At 39.5% G+C, this 22,684-nt stretch overlaps 1 protein-coding gene across 1 annotated transcript in view; it reads left to right on the forward strand.

The window, feature by feature from the left end:
* Positions 1-312: 312 nt before the first annotated feature.
* LOC133644381 (coiled-coil and C2 domain-containing protein 2A-like) overlaps positions 313-22,684 on the forward strand; it is a 104,117-nt gene continuing 81,745 nt past the window's right edge. Inside the window, exons 1-12 of the mRNA XM_062038801.1 lie at positions 313-538; positions 625-703; positions 3,714-3,767; positions 3,829-3,912; positions 3,979-4,090; positions 8,332-8,408; positions 8,468-8,569; positions 8,634-8,708; positions 18,701-18,883; positions 18,955-19,114; positions 19,230-19,366; positions 19,438-19,569. Coding sequence (XP_061894785.1) covers positions 525-538; positions 625-703; positions 3,714-3,767; positions 3,829-3,912; positions 3,979-4,090; positions 8,332-8,408; positions 8,468-8,569; positions 8,634-8,708; positions 18,701-18,883; positions 18,955-19,114; positions 19,230-19,366; positions 19,438-19,569 — 1,209 coding nt within the window. The 5' untranslated portion in view covers positions 313-524. The remainder of the gene's footprint in view (positions 539-624; positions 704-3,713; positions 3,768-3,828; positions 3,913-3,978; positions 4,091-8,331; positions 8,409-8,467; positions 8,570-8,633; positions 8,709-18,700; positions 18,884-18,954; positions 19,115-19,229; positions 19,367-19,437; positions 19,570-22,684) is intronic.

Consider the following 22,684-nt stretch of genomic DNA (forward strand, 5'->3'; position numbering starts at 1 on the left):
GTCCTCGTGTAAAACTGGAGCCTTCGTGTTTGTTATTTTGTAGTTTTATACAGTATAGGTGACATATATAAACCCTCGGTTACACATATTGTGTTAATAGGCTGTAAAGTACTGTAAATGTTTATGTTTCCTCACAAGTGCAGCTTCCGCCTTCCCGTAGCAAGGTAGGTTGCGAAACAGTTACCACGTTGCTAAGCAGCTACAAATTGCTCTATTGTGGGCGTGCCGAGTCACCATAATGACCAATAGTAGACGTTGTTTAATGACAGACAGCTACATGAACCAATTGGAGTGCTGAATACTGGCTCACGTCATGTTGTTGTTGAAGACCCGGGGAGTTAAGTAGCTTAAATGTTTGACGGGTTAAAATCAAGAATAACTCGATAGTAGCGACGTTTTCCCTAGAGTTATTATATTTTATATAATTTATAGGAAATATATTACAATGTAGCTCCAATGGACCGAAGTAGTAACGATGTCTTGATCACATTTTAACGTCAAAGAGTTCCTCTCCCACCGTCGCCATGGCATCTCCCAGGTAACGTAGACTAGCTTCAGTTTAAACTACAAACTTTGTGAATTATATTTTCATTAACGTTAGCGTTCCATTCTTGCTCTCGTTAGCGACATACGAGAAAAACTGCGAAAGAAGCGACGAGCCTTTCAAGAAACTTTAGTCCCAACCAAACATGACGACGAGCAGGTAAGGATGCACACTTACAAGTACACACTTTAAAGTATGTCCTGTAAACACTGAAGGATGCACACTTACAAGCACACACCTAAACTATGTCTTGTAAACACTGAAGGATGCACACTTACAAGTACGCACTTAAACTATGTGTCCTGTAAACACTGAAGGATGCACACTTACAAGTACACACTTAAACTATGTCCTGTAAACATTGAAGGATGCACACTTACAAGTACACACTTAAACTATGTCCTGTAAACACTGAATGATGCACACTTACAAGTACACACTTTAACTGTCCTGTAAACTCTGAAGGATGCACTTACAATTACACACTTAAACTATGTCCTGTAAACACTGAAGGATGCACACTTACAAGTACACACTTAAATGATGTCCTGTAAACACTGAAAGATGCACACTTACAAGTACATACTTCAACTACGTCCTGTAAACACTGATGGATGCACACTTACAAGTACACACTTAAACTGTCATGTAAACACTGAATGATGCACACTTACATGTACACACTTAAACTATGTCCTGTAAACACTGAATGATGCACACTTACAAGTACACACTTAAACTATGTGTCCTGTAAACACTGAAGGATGCACACTTACAAGTACACACTTAAACTATGTCCTGTAAACACTGAAGGATGCACACTTACAAGTACACACTTAAACTATGTCTTGTAAACACTGAAGGATGCACACTTACAAGTACACACGTAAACTATGTCCTGTAAACACTGAATGATGCACACTTACAAGTACACACTTAAACTATGTCCTGTAAACACTGAAGGATGCACACTTACAAGTACACACTTAAACTATGTCCTGTAAACACTGAAGAATGCACACTTACAAGCACACACTTAAACTGTCTTGTAAACACTGAAGGATGCACACTTACTAGTACACACGTAAACTATGTCCTGTAAACACTGAATGATGCACACTTACAAGTACACACTTAAACTATGTCCTGTAGACACTGAATAATGCCCACTTACAAGTACACACTTAAACTATGTCCTGTAAACACTGAATGATGCACACTTACAAGTATACACTTAAACTATGTGTCCTGTAAACACTGAAGGATGCACACATATGTAACAAAAAACATAACACACACACACACACACACACACATATATATATATATATATATATATATATATATATATATATATATATATATATATATATATATATATATATATATATATATATTAGTATGCTACAATGTATATAACATATATATGTATCTGTGTATATATATGTGTATGTATACTGTATATAATATACAGTACATATGTGTACATATGTATACACACATGTGAATGTGTGTATGTATGTGTTTGTATATATATATATATATATATACGTTTACATATGGATGTATTTATTTATGTGTGTGTGTGTGTACATATATATATATATATATATATATATATATATATATATATATATATATACATACATACGTATACATACAGTATATGTGTACTATGTATGTGTATATATATACATATACATCTACATATGTGTATTTATATATACATATATATATATATACGTATACATATACAGTATGTGTATGTATGAATGTGTATAAATATACGTGTGAGTGTGTGCGCGCACACATTAGTGTACGTGTGTATGTATGTTATGTTGTGTGTGTGTGTGTGTGTGTGTGTGTGTGTGTGTGTGTGTGTGTGTGTGTGTGTGTGTGTAATGTTACAATGTACATACCATGCATGTTTTAATGACACAATGAGCATAACATGCATGTTTTAATGACACAATCAACATAACATGCATGTTTTAATGACACAATCAACATAACAAGCATGTTTTAATGACACAATGAACATAAAATGCATGTTTTAATGACACAATGAACATAACATGCATGTTTTAACGACACAATCAACATAACATGCATGTTTTAATGACACAATGAACATAACATGCATGTTTTAATGACACAATGTACATAACATGCATGTTTTAATGACACAATGTGCATAACATGCATGTTTTAATGACACAATGTACATAACATGCATGTTTTAATGACACAATGTGCATAACATGCATGTTTTAATGACACTATCAACATAACATGCATGTTTTAATGACACAATGAACATAACATGCATGTTTTAATGACACAATGTACATAGCATGCATGTTTTAATGACACAATGAACATAACATGCATGTTTTAATGACACAATGTACATAACATGCATGTTTTAATGACACAATGAACATAACATGCATGTTTTAATGACACAATGAACATAACATGCATGTTTTAATGACACAATGAACATAAAATACATGTTTTAATGACACAATGTACATAACATGCATGTTTTAATTACACAATGAGCATAACATGCATGTTTTAATGACACAATGAACATAACATGCATGTTTTAATGACACAATGTACATAACATGCATGTTTTAATGACACAATGAACATAACATGCATGTTTTAATGACACAATGAACATAACATGCATGTTTTAATGACACAATGAGAATAACATGCATGTTTTAATGACACAATGAACATAACATGCATGTTTTAATGACACAATGAACATAACAAGCATGTTTTAATGACACAATGAACATAACAAGCATGTTTTGTGAGTATAAGGTAGGAGGAAGGCAGAATAACAAGCAGCAGGAGAACATCCAAAGAGTACTCAGACGTAACAGAGACATACAAACTCATGCTAACATGCTAACGGACTAATTGATGCCCTCACCATCATTCCAGATGTCATTCCTGAAGAAAAGTACAACTTCTTTTCTTCACTACCTCACTGATTTGGACATTCTTTGTGCGTGTTGTGTTCCATGTTCTTGTTCCCTCCATGTTTCTTCACACTTTGACAAAACACAAGGACGGCGTGTGCGTGCGTGGGGTCAACATGACTCGACATGTTCACTTAGGAAACAAATAATATTCCTGTGCTCTCCAGGCTCTCGTCGCGTCCGCCAGTGTGAGCGAGGAGGCGCCACCGGCAACTATGGAGGTCAGCGTCTTCTTTCTTCTGCTACCTTCCAGTTGTTCTTCTGACCTCACTCCTTCTGCAGCAGGAACCTCAAAGCAGCCACGAAGACCCTGCCGAGACCCTGAGGCGCTCCTTGAAGGCCCAGAGACAGATGAGGAAGAAAAAGGTCGGTCCATAGTACTGACTTTTGCATTTTGTGTGTGTGTGTGTTTAAATTCTTGTTGTATGCTAGCTTCTAGAAGAGTCTCCAGCCCTGAGGTCCCCTGCTGAAGGTGTGGAGGACATCTCCAAAGTGGCTGAAGATGAAGGATCAGCCAAGAGGACTGCAGCTGGATCCCTGGCAGGTAAATACTGATTTAGATTGTATTATTAGTGTTGTCCCTATTTTGGTACCGGTACCAATACTTTTCAAAATAAAGGGGACCACAAAAAAATGACATTTTTGGCTTCATTTTAACAAAACATCTTAAACTACATTGAACATATAGTTCTAATTGCACTCAAAGAACAATTTTAGAAGATTGAAATAAAAACTAGAACATTTTGATGGGCCTGCTATCTCTGGCCGGGGGTCGTCAGAAGCCGCCAGACTTTGAAGATGGTGCCGAGTGTCTGAATCCGAGAGTTTTAGGTCTGACTGTACAAAATGAGCTACAGAGCTAGCCTAAAATGTTAGCATGCTTACATTAAAATGCTAACATTTTAGCATGTGTGCTAACGATGGCATGCTAACAGTTAAAGGCCTACTGAAAGGCACTACTAGCGACCACGCAGTCTGATAGTTTATATATCAATGATGAAATCTTAACATTGCAACACATGCCAATACGGCCGGGTTAACTTATAAAGTGCAATTTTAAACTTCCCAGGAATCTTCCGCTTGAAAACGTTGCGGTATGATGACGTATGCGCGTGACGTCACGAGGGCAAGGGAAGTGTTTGGACCCAATTCAAATACCTCTGTTTTCTTCGACAAAATTCCACAGTATTCTGGACATCTGTGTTGGTGAATCTTTTGCAATTTGTTTAATGGACAATGGAGACTGCGAAGAAGAAAGTTGTAGGTGCGATCGGTGGAGCGGCGGACTACAGCAACACCAACACCAGGAGGTTGTGTTGTGTTTTGAGCAGGATAGCAGACGCACTACAGTGAGTAAGCCTGCCGCCGCATCTAAGTTAGCTTCTGTTTTTTTAGCTTCGCCAAGCTGAATATTATTAATCGTGTATTTACATGTTCATGGTTTAATAGTATTTTTGATCTTCTGTCTATCCATCCAGTCAGGGTTTTTTAATTTAGTTTCTATCTGCATTTGAGACTGATGCTATCACGTTGGCTACGTTGCTAGGTTAGCTTCTATTTTTTTAGCTTCGCAAAGCTGAATATTATTTATCGTGTATTTACATGTTCATGGTTTAATAGTATTTTTGATCTTCTGTCTATCCATCCAGTCAGGGTTTTTTTTTATTTAGTTTCTATCTGTATTTGAGACTGATGCTATCACGTTGGCTACGTTGCTAGGTTAGCTTCTATTTTTTTAGCTTCGCAAAGCTGAATATTATTAATCGTGTATTTACATGTTCATGGTTTAATAGTATTTTTGATCTTCTGTCTATCCATCCAGTCAGGTTTTTTTTTATTTAGTTTCTATCTGTATTTGAGACTGATGCTATCACGTTGGCTACGTTGCTAGGTTAGCTTCTATTTTTTTAGCTTCGCAAAGCTGAATATTATTAATCGTGTATTTACATGTTCATGGTTTAATAGTATTTTTGATCTTCTGTCTATCCATCCAGTCAGGTTTTTTTTTAATTTCGTTTCTATCTGCATTTGAGACTGATGCTATCACGTTGGCTACGTAGCTAGGTTAGCTTCTATTTTTTTAGCTTCGCTAAGCTGGATATTATTAATCGTGTATTTACATGTTCATGGTTTAATAGTACTTTTGATCTTCTGTCTATCCATCCAGTCAGGGTTTTTTTAAATTTAGTTTCTATCTGCATTTGAGACTGATGCTATCACGTTGGCTACGTTGCTAGGTTAGCTTCTATTTTTTTAGCTTCGCAAAGCTGGATATTATTAATCGTGTATTTACATGTTCATGGTTTAATAGTATTTTTGATCTTCTGTCCATCCATCCAGTCAGGGGTTTTTTTAATTTAGTTTCTATCTGCATTTGAGACTGATGCTATCACGTTGGCTACGTAGCTAGGTTAGCTTCTATTTTTTTAGCTTCGCAAAGCTGGATATTATTAATCGTGTATTTACATGTTCATGGTTTAATAGTATTTTTGATCTTCTGTCCATCCATCCAGTCAGGGGTTTTTTTAATTTAGTTTCTATCTGCATTTGAGACTGATGCTATCACGTTGGCTACGTAGCTAGGTTAGCTTCTATTTTTTTAGCTTCGCTAAGCTGGATATTATTAATCATGTATTTACATGTTCAGTCACTGTGAATGTCCATTTCGCGTTCTCGACTCTCATTTTCAAGAGGATATAGTATCTGAGGTGGTTTAAAATACAAATCTGTGATACACAATAGAAAAAGGAGAGAGTGTGGAATCCAATGAGCCAGCTTGTACCTAAGTTACGGTCAGAGCGAAAAAAGATACGTCCATCACTGCCTCTCAAGTCCTTCACTGTAACGTTCCTCATCTACGAATCTTTCATCCTCGCTCAAATTAATGGGGTAATCGTCACTTTCTCGGTCCAAATCTCTCTCGCTCCATTGTAAACAACGGGGAATTGTGAGGAATACTAGCTCCTGTGACGTCACGCTACTTCCGCTACAGGCAAGGCTTTTTTTTATCAGCGAGCAAAAGTTGCGATCTTTATCGTCGATTTTCTCTACTAAATCCTTTCAGCAAAAATATGGCAATATCGCGAAATGATCAAGTATGACACATAGAATGGATCTGCTATTCCCGTTTAAATAAAAAAAATTAATTTCAGTAGGCCTTTAACATGTGTCACATTTCAAGTAACACGGCTGTAAGGTGTATGGCTGTGGAAATAGAGGAAAAAAGTGTAAAATTAGATGAAAAAGTTAGCATGCTTAAGTGAGCTTGCTAGCATGCTATCGTTTGCATGCTAAGTGTTAACAAGTGTCACGTACCAAGTTCTATGACCCTGGGGTAAACGGTTGCAAAACGAGCTCAAAAAGTTAGCATGTCAATTTTAGCATGCTAGCAAGCTAACGTTAGCATGCTATCAGTTAGCATGTGTCACATACCAAGTTATATGACTGTAAGGTGTATGGCTTTTTGATTAGAGAATAAAACGTAAAGTTGGCAAAAAAGTTAGTATGCTAGCAAGTATGCTAGCATGCTAATATTAGCATGCTAGCAGTTAACAAGTGCCACGGACCAAGTTGTATAACTGGGGTAAACTGTTGCAAAAAAATTGCATGCTCATTTTAGCATGCTAGCAAGCTAACGTTAGCATGCTATCAGTTAGCGTGTGTCACATACCAAGTTATATGATTGTAAGGTGTATGGCTGTCTCGAGTAAAAATTGAAAGTTAGCATGCTAATGTTAGTATGCTAGCATGCTTAATGTTAGTATGCTAGCAAGTATGTTAGCATGCTAATATTAGCATGCTAGCAGTTAACAAGTGCCACATACCAAGTTATATAACTGGAGTAAACTGTTGCAAAACTAGCTAAAGAAAAAAATTGCATGCTAATTTTAGCATGCTAGCAAGCTAACGTTAGCATGCTATCAGTTAGCATGTGTCACATACCAAGTTATATGACTGTAAAGTGTATGGCTGTCTAATTGGAGAAAAAAACTTAGTTAGCATGTTAATGTGTAGTATGCTAGCATGCTAACGTTAGCATGCTAGCAGTTAACAAGTGTCACCAAGTTATGACTCGAGGGTAAACGGTTGCAAAATTAGCTAACATAAACATAAATGCTCTAAAATGTAATATCGAAAATTATCGGTATCGTTTTTTTTTTATTATCGGTATCGTTTAATTATTTATGTTTTGGTTTTTTTAATTAAAGCAACATAAAAAACACAAGATACACTTGTTTATTTCTGTTATTAATATTCTGGTTCCTACATTATATATCAATACAGTCTGCAAGGGATACAGTCCGTAAGCACACATGATTGTGCGTGCTGCTGGTCCACTAATAGTACTAACCTTTAACAGTTAATTTCACTCATTTTCATTAATTACTAGTTTCTATGTAACTGTTTTTATATTGTTTTACTTTCTTTTTTATTCAAGAAAATGTTTTTAATATAGTTATTTTATTTTATTCATTTTTAAAAAAAGGACCTTATCTTCACCATACCTGGTTGTCCAAATTAGGCATAATAATGTGTTAATTCCACGACTGTATATATCGGTATCGGTTGATATCGGTATCGGTAATTAAGAGTTGGACAATATCGGAATATCTGATATCGGCAAAAAAGCCATTATCGGACATCCCTAGTTAGCATGTTTACGTTGACCACATGGGACCCAGATGTCCCATGTGGTCAAATCCTGAATATCTGCCTGGACTATCCTGTGGTCCAGGTCCTGGACCCTGTGAAGGCACTGATATCATCCAGGTCTCACCTCCACAGGTCCAAAGAGCCGAGGCCCGCATCAGTTTGAACGCTTCGTGACGCGCCGCTTGGAGGAGAAGCTGAGAGCGGCCCGGGTGAGACCAGCAGAAGTTTGCCTGCAAGGAGGAGAGTCTTCATGGTCCTTGTGTTCCAGTCTCAGGGCCAGAGTCTCCAGCTGCAGGAGTTGGGCGAGGTGGCCGTCAGTCGCCTGCAGAGTCTCCGAGACAGACACACCCTCACCAGGTTCCACAGCGAGGTGAAGACCAGTCTCCTGTGGAGGACACGTGACAGAGACCTGCTAACATGTGTAACTCTTGCAGGACCAGGATGGAACCTTCCAAGTCCCTCAGGACATCAGCACCAGGGTCACCTTCCAGGATGCTGCCAGACTAGTAGTAAGATGTCATGACTAGTAGTAAGATGTCATGACTACTAGTAAGATGTCATGGCTAGTTGTAAGATGTCACGGACTAGTTGTAAGATGTCATGACTTGTAGTAAGATGTCATGACTTGTAGTAAGATGTCATGACTAGTAGTAAGATGTCACAGACTAGTTGTAAGATGTCATGACTTGTAGTAAGATGTCACAGACTAGTTGTAAGATGTCATGGACTAGTTGTAAGATGTCATGACTTGTAGTAAGATGTCACAGACTAGTAGTAAGATGTCACAGACTAGTTGTAAGATGCCATGACTAGTTGTAAGATGTCATGACTAGTAGTACGATGTCACGGACTAGTAGTAAGATGTCATGACTTGTTGTAAGATGTCATGACTAGTAGTAAGATGTCATGACTAGTTGTAAGATGTCATGACTTGTAGTAAGATGTCATGACTAGTTGTAAGATGTCATGACTAGAAGTAAGATGTCATGACTTGTAGTAAGATGTCATGACTAGTTGTAAGATGTCATGACTAGAAGTAAGATGTCATGACTAGAAGTAAGATGTCATGACTTGTAGTAAGATGTCATGACTAGTAGTAAGATGTCATGACTAGTTGTAATATGTCATGACTATTTGTAAGATGTCATGGACTAGTTGTAAGATGTCATGAATAGTTGTAAGATGTCACGGACTAGTTGTAAGATGTCATGACTAGTTGTAAGATGTCATGACTTGTAGTAAGATGTCATGACTAGTAGTAAGATGTTATGACTAGTTGTAAGATGTCACAGACTAGTTGTAAGATGTCATGACTAGTAGTAAGATGTCACGGACAAGTTGTAACATGTCATGACTAGTAGTAAGATGTCATGACTAGTAGTAAGATGTCACAGACTAGTTGTAAGATGTCATGACTAGTAGTAAGATGTCATGACTAGTGGTAAGATGTCACGGACTAGTTGTAAGATGTCATGACTAGTAGTAAGATGTCATGACTTGTAGTAAGATGTCACGGACTAGTTGTAAGATGTCATGACTTGTAGTAAGATGTCACGGGCTAGTTGTAAGATGTCATGACTAGTAGTAAGATGTCACGGGCTAGTTGTAAGATGTCATGACTAGTAGTAAGATGTCACGGACTAGTTGTAAGATGTCATGACTTGTAGTAAGATGTCACGGGCTAGTTGTAAGATGTCATGACTAGTAGTAAGATGTCACGGGCTAGTTGTAAGATGTCATGACTAGTAGTAAGATGTCACGGACTAGTTGTAAGATGTCATGACTAGTAGTAAGATGTCACGGACTAGTTGTAAGATGTCATGACTTGTAGTAAGATGTCACGGGCTAGTTGTAAGATGTCATGACTAGTAGTAAGATGTCACGGGCTAGTTGTAAGATGTCATGACTAGTAGTAAGATGTCACGGACTAGTTGTAAGATGTCATGACTTGTAGTAAGATGTCACGGACTAGTAGTAAGATGTCATGACTAGTAGTAAGATGTCATGACTAGTTGTAAGATGTCACGGACTAGTTGTAAGATGTCATGACTAGTAGTAAGATGTCACGGACTAGTTGTAAGATGTCATGACTTGTAGTAAGATGTCACGGACTAGTTGTAAGATGTCATGACTTGTAGTAAGATGTCACGGACTAGTTGTAAGATGTCATGACTAGTTGTAAGATGTCATGACTTGTAGTAAGATGTCACGGACTAGTTGTAAGATGTCATGACTAGTAGTAAGATGTCATGACTAGTAGTAAGATGTCATGACTAGTAGTAAGATGTCATGACTTGTAGTAAGATGTCATGACTAGTTGTAAGATGTCACAGACTTGTTGTAAGATGTCATGACTAGTAGTAAGATGTCATGACTAGTTGTAAGATGTTATGACTTGTAGTAAGATGTCATGACTAGTAGTAAGATGTCACGGACTAGTTGTAAGATGTCATGACTAGTAGTAAGATGTCACGGACTAGTTGTAAGATGTCATGACTAGTTGTAAGATGTCATGACTTGTAGTAAGATGTCATGACTAGTTTTAAGATGGCATGACTAGTTGTAAGATGTCATGACTAGTAGTAAGATGTCACGGACTAGTTGTAAGATGTCATGACTAGTTGTAAGATGTCACGGACTAGTAGTAAGATGTCACAGACTAGTAGTAAGATGTCACGGACTAGTAGTAAGGTGTCACGGACTAGTTGTAAGATGTCATGACTTGTAGTAAGATGTCACGGGCTAGTTGTAAGATGTCATGACTAGTAGTAAGATGTCACGGACTAGTTGTAAGATGTCATGACTTGTAGTAAGATGTCACGGGCTAGTTGTAAGATGTCATGACTAGTAGTAAGATGTCACGGGCTAGTTGTAAGATGTCATGACTAGTAGTAAGATGTCACGGACTAGTTGTAAGATGTCATGACTTGTAGTAAGATGTCACGGGCTAGTTGTAAGATGTCATGACTAGTAGTAAGATGTCACGGGCTAGTTGTAAGATGTCATGACTAGTAGTAAGATGTCACGGACTAGTTGTAAGATGTCATGACTAGTAGTAAGATGTCACGGACTAGTTGTAAGATGTCATGACTTGTAGTAAGATGTCACGGGCTAGTTGTAAGATGTCATGACTAGTAGTAAGATGTCACGGGCTAGTTTTAAGATGTCATGACTAGTAGTAAGATGTCACGGACTAGTTGTAAGATGTCATGACTTGTAGTAAGATGTCACGGACTAGTAGTAAGATGTCATGACTAGTAGTAAGATGTCATGACTAGTTGTAAGATGTCACGGACTAGTTGTAAGATGTCACGGACTAGTTGTAAGATGTCATGACTAGTAGTAAGATGTCACGGACTAGTTGTAAGATGTCATGACTTGTAGTAAGATGTCACGGACTAGTTGTAAGATGTCATGACTTGTAGTAAGATGTCACGGACTAGTTGTAAGATGTCATGACTAGTAGTAAGATGTCATGACTAGTTGTAAGATGTTATGACTTGTAGTAAGATGTCATGACTAGTAGTAAGATGTCACGGACTAGTTGTAAGATGTCATGACTAGTAGTAAGATGTCACGGACTAGTTGTAAGATGTCATGACTAGTTGTAAGATGTCATGACTTGTAGTAAGATGTCATGACTAGTTTTAAGATGGCATGACTAGTTGTAAGATGTCATGACTAGTAGTAAGATGTCACGGACTAGTTGTAAGATGTCATGACTAGTTGTAAGATGTCATGACTAGTTGTAAGATGTCACGGACTAGTAGTAAGATGTCACAGACTAGTAGTAAGATGTCACGGACTAGTAGTAAGATGTCACGGACTAGTTGTAAGATGTCATGACTTGTAGTAAGATGTCACGGGCTAGTTGTAAGATGTCATGACTAGTAGTAAGATGTCACGGACTAGTTGTAAGATGTCATGACTTGTAGTAAGATGTCACGGGCTAGTTGTAAGATGTCATGACTAGTAGTAAGATGTCACGGGCTAGTTGTAAGATGTCATGACTTGTAGTAAGATGTCACGGACTAGTTGTAAGATGTCATGACTTGTAGTAAGATGTCACGGGCTAGTTGTAAGATGTCATGACTAGTAGTAAGATGTCACGGGCTAGTTGTAAGATGTCATGACTAGTAGTAAGATGTCACGGACTAGTTGTAAGATGTCATGACTAGTAGTAAGATGTCACAGACTAGTTGTAAGATGTCATGACTTGTAGTAAGATGTCACGGGCTAGTTGTAAGATGTCATGACTAGTAGTAAGATGTCACGGGCTAGTTGTAAGATGTCATGACTAGTAGTAAGATGTCACGGACTAGTTGTAAGATGTCATGACTTGTAGTAAGATGTCACGGACTAGTAGTAAGATGTCATGACTAGTAGTAAGATGTCATGACTAGTTGTAAGATGTCACGGACTAGTTGTAAGATGTCATGACTAGTAGTAAGATGTCACGGACTAGTTGTAAGATGTCATGACTTGTAGTAAGATGTCACGGACTAGTTGTAAGATGTCATGACTTGTAGTAAGATGTCACGGACTAGTTGTAAGATGTCATGACTAGTTGTAAGATGTCATGACTTGTAGTAAGATGTCACGGACTAGTTGTAAGATGTCATGACTAGTAGTAAGATGTCATGACTAGTAGTAAGATGTCATGACTTGTAGTAAGATGTCATGACTAGTTGTAAGATGTCACAGACTTGTTGTAAGATGTCATGACTAGTAGTAAGATGTCATGACTAGTTGTAAGATGTTATGACTTGTAGTAAGATGTCATGACTAGTAGTAAGATGTCACGGACTAGTTGTAAGATGTCATGACTAGTAGTAAGATGTCACGGACTAGTTGTAAGATGTCATGACTAGTTGTAAGATGTCATGACTTGTAGTAAGATGTCATGACTAGTTTTAAGATGGCATGACTAGTTGTAAGATGTCATGACTAGTAGTAAGATGTCACGGACTAGTTGTAAGATGTCATGACTAGTTTTAAGATGTCATGACTTGTAGTAAGATGTCATGACTAGTTGTAAGATGTCACAGACTAGTAGTAAGATGTCATGACTAGTTGTAAGATGTCATGACTTGTAGTAAGATGTCATGACTAGTTGTAAGATGTCATGACTAGTAGTAAGATGTCATGACTAGTCGTAAGATGTCATGACTAGTTGTAAGATGTCACGGACTAGTTGTAAGATGCCATGACTAGTTGTAAGATGTCATGACTAGTTGTAAGATGTCATGACTAGTAGTAAGATGTCATGACTAGTTGTAAGATGTCACAGACTAGTAGTACGATGTCATGACTAGTTGTAAGATGCCATGACTAGTTCTAAGATGTCATGACTTGTAGTAAGATGTCATGACTAGTTGTAAGATGTCATGACTAGTAGTAAGATGTCACAGACTAGTTGTAAGATGTCATGACTAGTAGTAAGATGTCAAGACTAGTTGTAAGATGTCACAGACTAGTTGTAAGAGGCCATGACTAGTTGTAAGATGTCATGACTTATAGTAAGATGTCATGACTAGTTGTAAGATGTCATGACTAGTTGTAAGATGTCACGGACTAGTTGTAAGATGCCATGACTAGTTGTAAGATGTCATGACTAGTTGTAAGATGTCATGACTTGTAGTAAGATGTCATGACTAGTTGTAAGATGTCATGACTTGTAGTAAGATGTCATGACTAGTAGTAAGATGTCATGACTAGTTGTAAGATGTCATGACTAGTTGTAAGATGTCACAGACTAGTTGTAAGATGTCATGACTAGTTGTAAGATGTCATGACTTGTAGTAAGATGTCATGACTAGTAGTAAGATGTCACGGACTAGTTGTAAGATGTCACGGACTAGTTGTAAGATGTCATGACTAGTTGTAAGATGTCATGACTTGTAGTAAGATGTCACGGACTAGTTGTAAGATGTCATGACTAGTAGTAAGATGTCATGACTAGTTGTAAGATGTCATGACTTGTAGTAAGATGTCATGACTAGTAGTAAGATGTCACAGACTAGTTGTAAGATGTCATGACTAGTAGTAATATGTCATGACTAGTTGTAAGATGTCATGACTAGTTGTAAGATGTCACGGACTAGTTGTAAGATGTCACGGACTAGTTATAAGATGTCATGACTAGTTGTAAGATGTCATGACTAGTAGTAAGATGTCACAGACTAGTTGTACGATGTCATGACTAGTAGTAAGATGTCACAGACTAGTTGTAAGATGTCATGACTAGTTGTAAGATGTCATGACTAGTAGTAAGATGTCACAGACTAGTTGTAAGATGTCATGACTAGTTGTAAGATGTCATGACTAGTTGTAAGATGTCACGGACTAGTTGTAATATGTCATGACTAGTTGTAAGATGTCATGACTAGTAGTAAGATGTCACGGACTAGTTGTAAGATGCCATGACTAGTTGTAAGATGCCATGACTAGTAGCACCATTTACAAACTCTGAAGATCAATATCAAACATCTGGAGCTTCATTCTACATTCATTTGTGTCCTCAACATTCTACACACAAGACCCCATCATGACAACGTGGAAAGGTTTTTTTCATTGTGAATTTGCTAATTAATTTTAAAAAGTCAATAATGACATGTAGATAAATATTCAGATCATTTGCTAAATACTTAGTTGATGCACCTTTGGCAGAAATTCCACCTCTAGTCTTTTTGGACACGATGCCACAAACTTGGCACACCTATCTTTGGGCACTTTCTCTCATTCCTCTTTCAGGATGTCTCTGTACATTGCTGCATTCATCTTTCTCTCTATCAGGGTGGATGTGAAGTTTTGGCTTTTATCCAGGATGTCTCTGTACATTGCTGCATTCATCTTTCCCTCTATCAGCTTGGATGGGAAGCGTTGGTTTTCATCCAGGATGTCTCTGTACATTGCTGCATTCATCTTTCCCTCTATCAGGTTGGATAGGAAGTTTTGGTTTTTATCTAGGATGTCTTTGTACATTGCTGCATTCATCTTTCCCTCTATCAGCTTGGATGGGAAGCGTTGGTTTTCATCCAGGATGTCTCTGTACATTGCTGCATTCATCTTTCCCTCTATAAGGTTGGATAGGAAGTTTTGGTTTTTATCTTGGATGTCTTTGTACATTGCTGCATTCATCTTTCCCTCTACCAGGATGGATGTGAAGCGTCGGTTTTCATCCAGAATGTCTCTGTACATTGCTGCATTCATCTTTTCCTCTATCAACTTGGATGGGAAGCATTGGTTTTCATCCAGGATGTCTCTGTACATTGCTGCATTCATCTTTCCCACTGTCAGGTTGGACGGGAAGCGTTGGTTTTCATCCAAGATGTCTCTGTACATTGCTGCATTCATCATTCCCTCTACCAGGTTGGATATAAAGCGTCAGTTTTCATCCAGGCTGTCTCTGTACATTGCTGCATTCATCATTTCCTCTTTCAGGATGGATAGGAAGTTTTGGTTTTCATCCAGGATGTCTCCGTACATTGCTGCATTCATCTTTCCCTCTATCAGGTTGGACGGGAAGCGTCGGTTTTCATCCAGGATGTCTCTGTAGATTGCTGCATTCATCTTTCCCTCTATCAGGTTGGATGTGTAGCGTTGTTTTTCATCCAGGATGTCTCTGTACATTGCTGCATTCATCTTTCCTTCTGTCAGGATGGACGGGAACCGTTGATTTTCATCCAGGATGTCTCTGTACATTGCGGCATTCATCTTTCCCTCTACCAGGTTGGATGGGAAGTGTTGGTTTTCATCCAGGATGTCTCTGTACTTTGCTGCATTCATCTTTCCCTCTGTCAGGTTGGATGTGTAGCGTTGTTTTTCATCCAGGATGTCTCTGTACATTGCTGCATTCATCTTTCCTTCTGTCAGGATGGACGGGAACCGTTGATTTTCATCCAGGATGTCTCTGTACATTGCGGCATTCATCTTTCCCTCTACCAGGTTGGATGGGAAGTGTTGGTTTTCATCCAGGATGTCTCTGTACTTTGCTGCATTCATCTTTCCCTCTGTCAGGTTGGATGTGTAGCGTTGTTTTTCATCCAGGATGTCTCTGTACATTGCTGCATTCATCTTTCCTTCTGTCAGGATGGACGGGAACCGTTGATTTTCATCCAGGATGTCTCTGTACATTGCGGCATTCATCTTTCCCTCTACCACGTTGGATGGGAAGTGTTGGTTTTCATCCAGGATGTCTCTGTACTTTGCTGCATTCATCTTTCCCTCTGTCAGGTTGGATGGGAAGCGTTGGTTTTCATCCAGGATGTCTCTGTACATTGCTGCATTCATCTTTCCCTCTATCAGTTTGGATGGGAAGCATTGGTTTTCATCCAGGATATCTCTGTACATTGCTGCATTTATCTTTCCCTCTATCAGGTTGTATGGGAAACATTGGTTTGTCATCCAGGATGTCTCTTTACATTGCTGCATTCATCTTTCCCTCTGTCAGGTTGGATGGGAAGCGTTGGTTTTCATCCAGGATGTCTCTGTACATTGCTGCATTCATCTTTCCCTCTATCAGTTTGGATGGGAAGCATTGGTTTTCATCCAGGACATCTCTGTACATTGCTGCATTTATCTTTCCCTCTATCATGTTGTATGGGAAACATTGGTTTTCATCCAGGATGTCTCTGTACATTGCTGCATTCATTTTTCCCTTTATCAGGTTGGATAGGATGTGTTGGTTTTCATCCAGGATGTCTCTGTACATTGCTGCATTCATCTTTCCCTCTATCAGGTTGGATGTGAAGCGTCGGTTTTCATCCAGGATGTCTCTGTACATTGCTGCATTCATCTTTCCCTTTATCAGCTTGAATGGGAAGTGTCGGTTTTCATCCAGGATGTCTCTATACATTGCTGCATTCATCTTTCCCTCTATAAGGTTGGATAGGAAGTTTTGGTTTTCATCTTGGATGTCTTTGTACATTTCTGCATTCATCTTTCCCTCTATCAGGATGGATGTGAAGCGTCGGTTTTCATCCAGAATGTCTCTGTACATTGCTGCATTCATCTTTCCCTCTATCAACTTGGATGGGAAGCATTGGTTTTCATCCAGGATGTCTCTGTACATTGCTGCATTCATCTTTCCCACTGTCAGGTTGGACGGGAAGCGTTGGTTTTCATCCAAGATGTCTCTGTACATTGCTGCATTCATCATTCCCTCTATCAGGTTGGATATAAAGCGTCAGTTTTCATCCAGGATGTCTCTGTACATTGCTGCATTCATCATTCCCTCTTTCAGGATGGATAGGAAGTTTTGGTTTTCATCCAGGATGTCTCCGTACATTGCTGCATTCATCTTTCCCTCTATCAGGTTGGACGGGAAGCGTCGGTTTTCATCCAGGATGTCTTTGTAGATTGCTGCATTCATCTTTCCCTCTATCAGGTTGGATGTGTAGCGTTGTTTTTCATCCAGGATGTCTCTGTACATTGCTGCATTCATCTTTCCTTCTGTCAGGATGGACGGGAACCGTTGATTTTCATCCAGGATGTCTCTGTACATTGCGGCATTCATCTTTCCCTCTACCAGGTTGGATGGGAAGTGTTGGTTTTCATCCAGGAGGTCTCTGTACTTTGCTGCATTCATCTTTCCCTCTGTCAGGTTGGATGGGAAGCGTTGGTTTTCATCCAGGATGTCTCTGTACATTGCTGCATTCATCTTTCCCTCTATCAGTTTGGATGGGAAGCATTGGTTTTCATCCAGGATATCTCTGTACATTGCTGCATTTATCTTTCCCTCTATCAGGTTGTATGGGAAACATTGGTTTTCATCCAGGACGTCTCTGTACATTGCTGCATTCATCTTTCCCTCTATCAGGTTGGATGGGAAGCATTGGTTTTCATTCAGGATATCTCTGTACATTGCTGCATTTATCTTTCCCTCTACCAGGTTGTATGGGAAGCATTGTTTTTCATCCAGGATGTCTCTGTACATTGCTGCATTCATTTTTCCCTTTATCAGGTTGGATAGGATGTGTTGGTTTTCATCCAGGATGTCTCTGTACATTGCTGCATTCATCTTTCCCTCTATCAGGTTGGATGTGAAGCGTCTGTTTTCATCCAGGATGTCTCTGTACATTGCTGCATTCATCTTTCCCTTTATCAGCTTGGATGGGAAGCGTCGGTTTTTCATCCAGGATGTCTCTGTACATTGCTGCATTCATCTTTCCCTTCATCAGCTTGGATGGGAAGCGTCGGTTTTTCATCCAGGATGTCTCTGTACTTAGCTGCATTCATCTTAGTCTAGTCAGGGAGGTGACCAAGACAATGGTCACTCTGTCAGAGAGGAGAACCTTTGAGAAGGACAATCCACCAATCAGGCCTGGATGGTAGAGTTTTTGTTAAATTTTAGGACATTTGCATAATTAAAAAAAACATTTTCACGTCATTATGGGGTATTTTGTGTAGAATTTTTGAGGAGAAAAATAAATGTATTCCATTTTGGAGTAAGGCTGTGACATAAGAAAATGATGTTCCTACTTATTACTTTCTTCTTCAGGGGGAGAGGGAGCGCCCGACCACCGTGGAGGCCTACAATTTCTTCACGTCCAACTTTGATCCTGAGCCGGAGGAACGGTCTGAGAGCACCAGCAAGACCAGCGTGCAGAAGAAGAGCGCAGAGAGCTGTGACGACAGCAGGGAGGAGGCGGAGGAAGGCGGTGAAGAGGAACACGAAGAGCATGTAAGATGGTGGGGAGCATTGGCAGCTCACAGAAGGACTCCAAATGTTGTCTCCTTCCTCCCCGACGCCAGAACGAAGAAGCTCCTCTCATGCAAGATGAAGATGGTAACGTCTTCGTCATACAGCAAACGTCCAAAGACTTCCTGGAGACAACCAAGGCCGAGTACATCGGGCTCCGAGCACTCGCTCTGCGACGCGGTGGTCTTCTCTACACGCCAAGTTCTCAAAGAGGTATCTAGTTAATTGCAGATCTACATGTTCCTGTCCTCCTGGTAGTGCTCCTCAGTGAAGTTCTCAAAGGGGTATCATGTTCCTGTCAGAAGATGACTGTTTGTCCTCCTGGTAGTGCCCACCTCAGTCAAGCTGCCTGAGAACGTGACGCCTCGCTACCTGGAGGAGGAAGGCTTCTATGTGGGCCAGCGCCCCCCTGTGACAAGCACCAATGAGAACATTCTGGAGAACCGCATGTTGAAGATGGAGGAGGTGACTTGAGTGGATGACGCCACTCCACTCTTCTACCTTCCCTTGCAACCTTTGTCTGGGTCTTTGTTCAGGGACTGAAGTGGTTTGGAGACGATGGCAGGATCATTGCTCTGCCAGATCCCATCAAGGAATCTTCCAGCAGACCTCCACTCTTCCACGTGGAGGAGGACCTGGACCCTGCACTGCAGACTGTCTTCAAGAAGGTACATCACACTATATCATACTTCATACTGGGTCATGATACATTACACTGTATCGTACTTCATGCTGGGTCACAATACATCACACTATATCAGACCTGGGCATTCTGCGGCCCGCGGGCCGCATCCGGCCCTTTGTGCGTCCCTGTCCGGCCCGCGTGAGGCCAATTATAAATTACAAAATAAATTTTAAAAAGTATCTATGTCGAGTGTGCAATACAACGGTGCTGCTTTTGTTTTGAAAATCGTTATTTGTATTACTTCCGTGTGGACGTATGCGTGATTGTGAGTGAATGTGAACAACTGCAATTACAAAATAAAGTTGAAAAAACATCTATGTCGTGCGCGCAATACAACTGTGCTGCTTTTATTTTGAAAAGTATTATTTATGGGCGTGTGTCCGTGTGTAACCTGCGAGTGAAGGTGCACATGCAGCGACAAGTGATGCACGGTTTACACCCGAGACGCCAAATAGAGAAAAGTTGATGAGGAATGCCGTGTTTTCAACAACACATGAACTGCAAAACAACGTCCCCTCACCTAAGGTGCGTGCCTGCGCAATTGCGCACTGCTCAAGCGTCTGCTGCGCGCAGCAAATATATGCCGCGCACCAAATCAAATCCCATCTGAATTCTAAACAAAATAAACATATTTATTCTATGTAATTTTGCAATGCAACTTTGAGTGACAGTGACAACAAGCGGCCCTAACGGTGTTCGTCAACACCGTTCAATTGAACACCGTTCAATTATTGTAACGTCTATCGAGATGCTTCGAGGACAGGAATTATATCGATCACTTTATTTAACAAAACTGTTTATATTCGGACATAACCACACCAAAAACATGAGTAAAACAATTCTATCTCGAAAAACTAGTCATTTTCTGCCGTACAAACCAGGCCAAAACCAACTTGTCATCTGTCACCAACACGCATACCACTAAACCACTGGTGCGTTTAAGGCCACACAAAAAGTCGGACAACTCAAACACCACACAAAGTTACACTATGACTCCTCAGTCATACGTGTGCTTATTTTACTGTCATTTATTATTAATGTTAATTTATATATATTAGTCATGGAATGCTGTTACACACACTATGTTGAAGTATTACTATTATTATTATTATTATTTATCTTACGGTATATATCAAAAATAATATTGAGCAAAATTTTATTGAAATATTGTCGATGTGGCCCTCCAGCAGTGCTCGGGTAGCTCATGCGGCCCCCGGTAAAAATTAATTGCCCACCCCTGCACTATATCATACTTCATGCTGGGTCACGATACATCACACTATATCATACTTCATGCTGGGTCATGATACATTACACTGTATCGTACTTCATGCTGGGTCACGATACATCACTCTATATCATACTTCATGCTGGGTCATGATACATTACACTGTATCGTACTTCATGCTGGGTCATGATAAATTACACTGTATCGTACTTCATGCTGGGTCATGATACATTACACTGTATCGTATTTCATGCTGGGTCATGATACATTACACTGTATCGTACTTCATGCTGGGTCACAATACATCACACTGTATCAGACTTCATGCTGGGTCACGATACGTCACACTGTATCATACTTCATGCTGGGTCATGATACATTACACTGTATCGTACTTCATGCTGGGTCATGATACATTACACTGTATCGTACTTCATGCTGGGTCATGATACATTACACTGTATCGTACTTCATGCTGGGTCACGATACATCACACTATCAGACTTCATGCTGGGTCACGATACATCACACTATATCATACTTAATGCTGGGTCACGATACATCACAATATATCATACTTCATGCTGGGTCATGATACATCACACTATCAGACTTCATGCTGGGTCACGATACATCACACTATATCATACTTCATGCTGGGTCACGATACATCACACTATATCATACTTCATGCTGGGTCACGATACATCACACTGTATCGTACTTCATGCTGGGTCACGATACATCACACTATATCATACTTCATGCTGGGTCACGATTAGAGATGTCCGATAATATCGGCCGGCCGATATTATCGGCCGATAAATGCTCTAAAATGTAATATCGGAAATTATCGGTATCGTTTTTTTTATTATCGGTATCGTTTTGTTGTTTTTTTATTAATTTTTTTTTATTAAATCAACATAAAAAACACAAGATAAACTTACAATTAGTGCACCAACCCAAAAAAACCTCCCTCCCCCATTTGCACTCATTCACACAAAAGGTTTGTTTCCTTCTGTTTTTAATATTGTGGTTCCTACATTATATATCAATATATATCAATACAGTCTGCAAGGGATACAGTCCGTAAGCACACATGATTGTGCGTGCTGCTGGTCCACTAATAGTACTAACCAGAGGTGTGGACTCGAGTCACATGACTTGGACTCGAGTCAGACTCGAGTCATGAATTTGATGACTTTAGACTCGACTTGACAAAATGTAAAGAGACTTGCAACTCGACTTAGACTTTAACATCAATGACTTGTGACTTCACTTGGACTTGAGGCTTTTGACTTGACATGACTTGCTACTTTCCCCAAACCCCAAAGCTTAAAAAGTTATTTGGGAGCGCTCCGTATCTTTCATTGTCCACGTCTGTGTCTATACGCGTGTGTGCTGCTTGTCAGCTGGTGTGCTGTCAGTACAACAGCCAATCAAATTAGATCTACGTTGTTTTCATCACACAGCTCTCATCCAATCAAATTGCAGGACAACCACCGAACATGAGTTGTCAAACAACGCGGCAGTGAGAAACAATTATGCCAAAGTTGGTTTCGTTCGGGTATAAAAACTACGACTTGGTCAACAAAAAACTAATTGCCGTATGCAAATCACGCAGTTCGAATATTACAGACGGAGACGCAACAACTTCCAACTTCGTTCGACATTTGAAGTTGCACAAAGAAGGGTAAGTTTTGAATGTAAGATACCGTTTATTGGCTAAGTAACGTGACTTTTATTTGCTGTGTAGTTAAATCAGTGAGGCTGCAAACTCACTGCTAACGTTATAACCATAGACATCTTATAAGGGTACGCAGCATCGCGCGCTACTACCTATTGGCACAGACGAGACGCGGCACCGCCA

This window comes from Entelurus aequoreus, linkage group LG27 (genome assembly GCF_033978785.1).
Source record: "Entelurus aequoreus isolate RoL-2023_Sb linkage group LG27, RoL_Eaeq_v1.1, whole genome shotgun sequence".
Classification (NCBI taxonomy): domain Eukaryota; kingdom Metazoa; phylum Chordata; class Actinopteri; order Syngnathiformes; family Syngnathidae; genus Entelurus; species Entelurus aequoreus.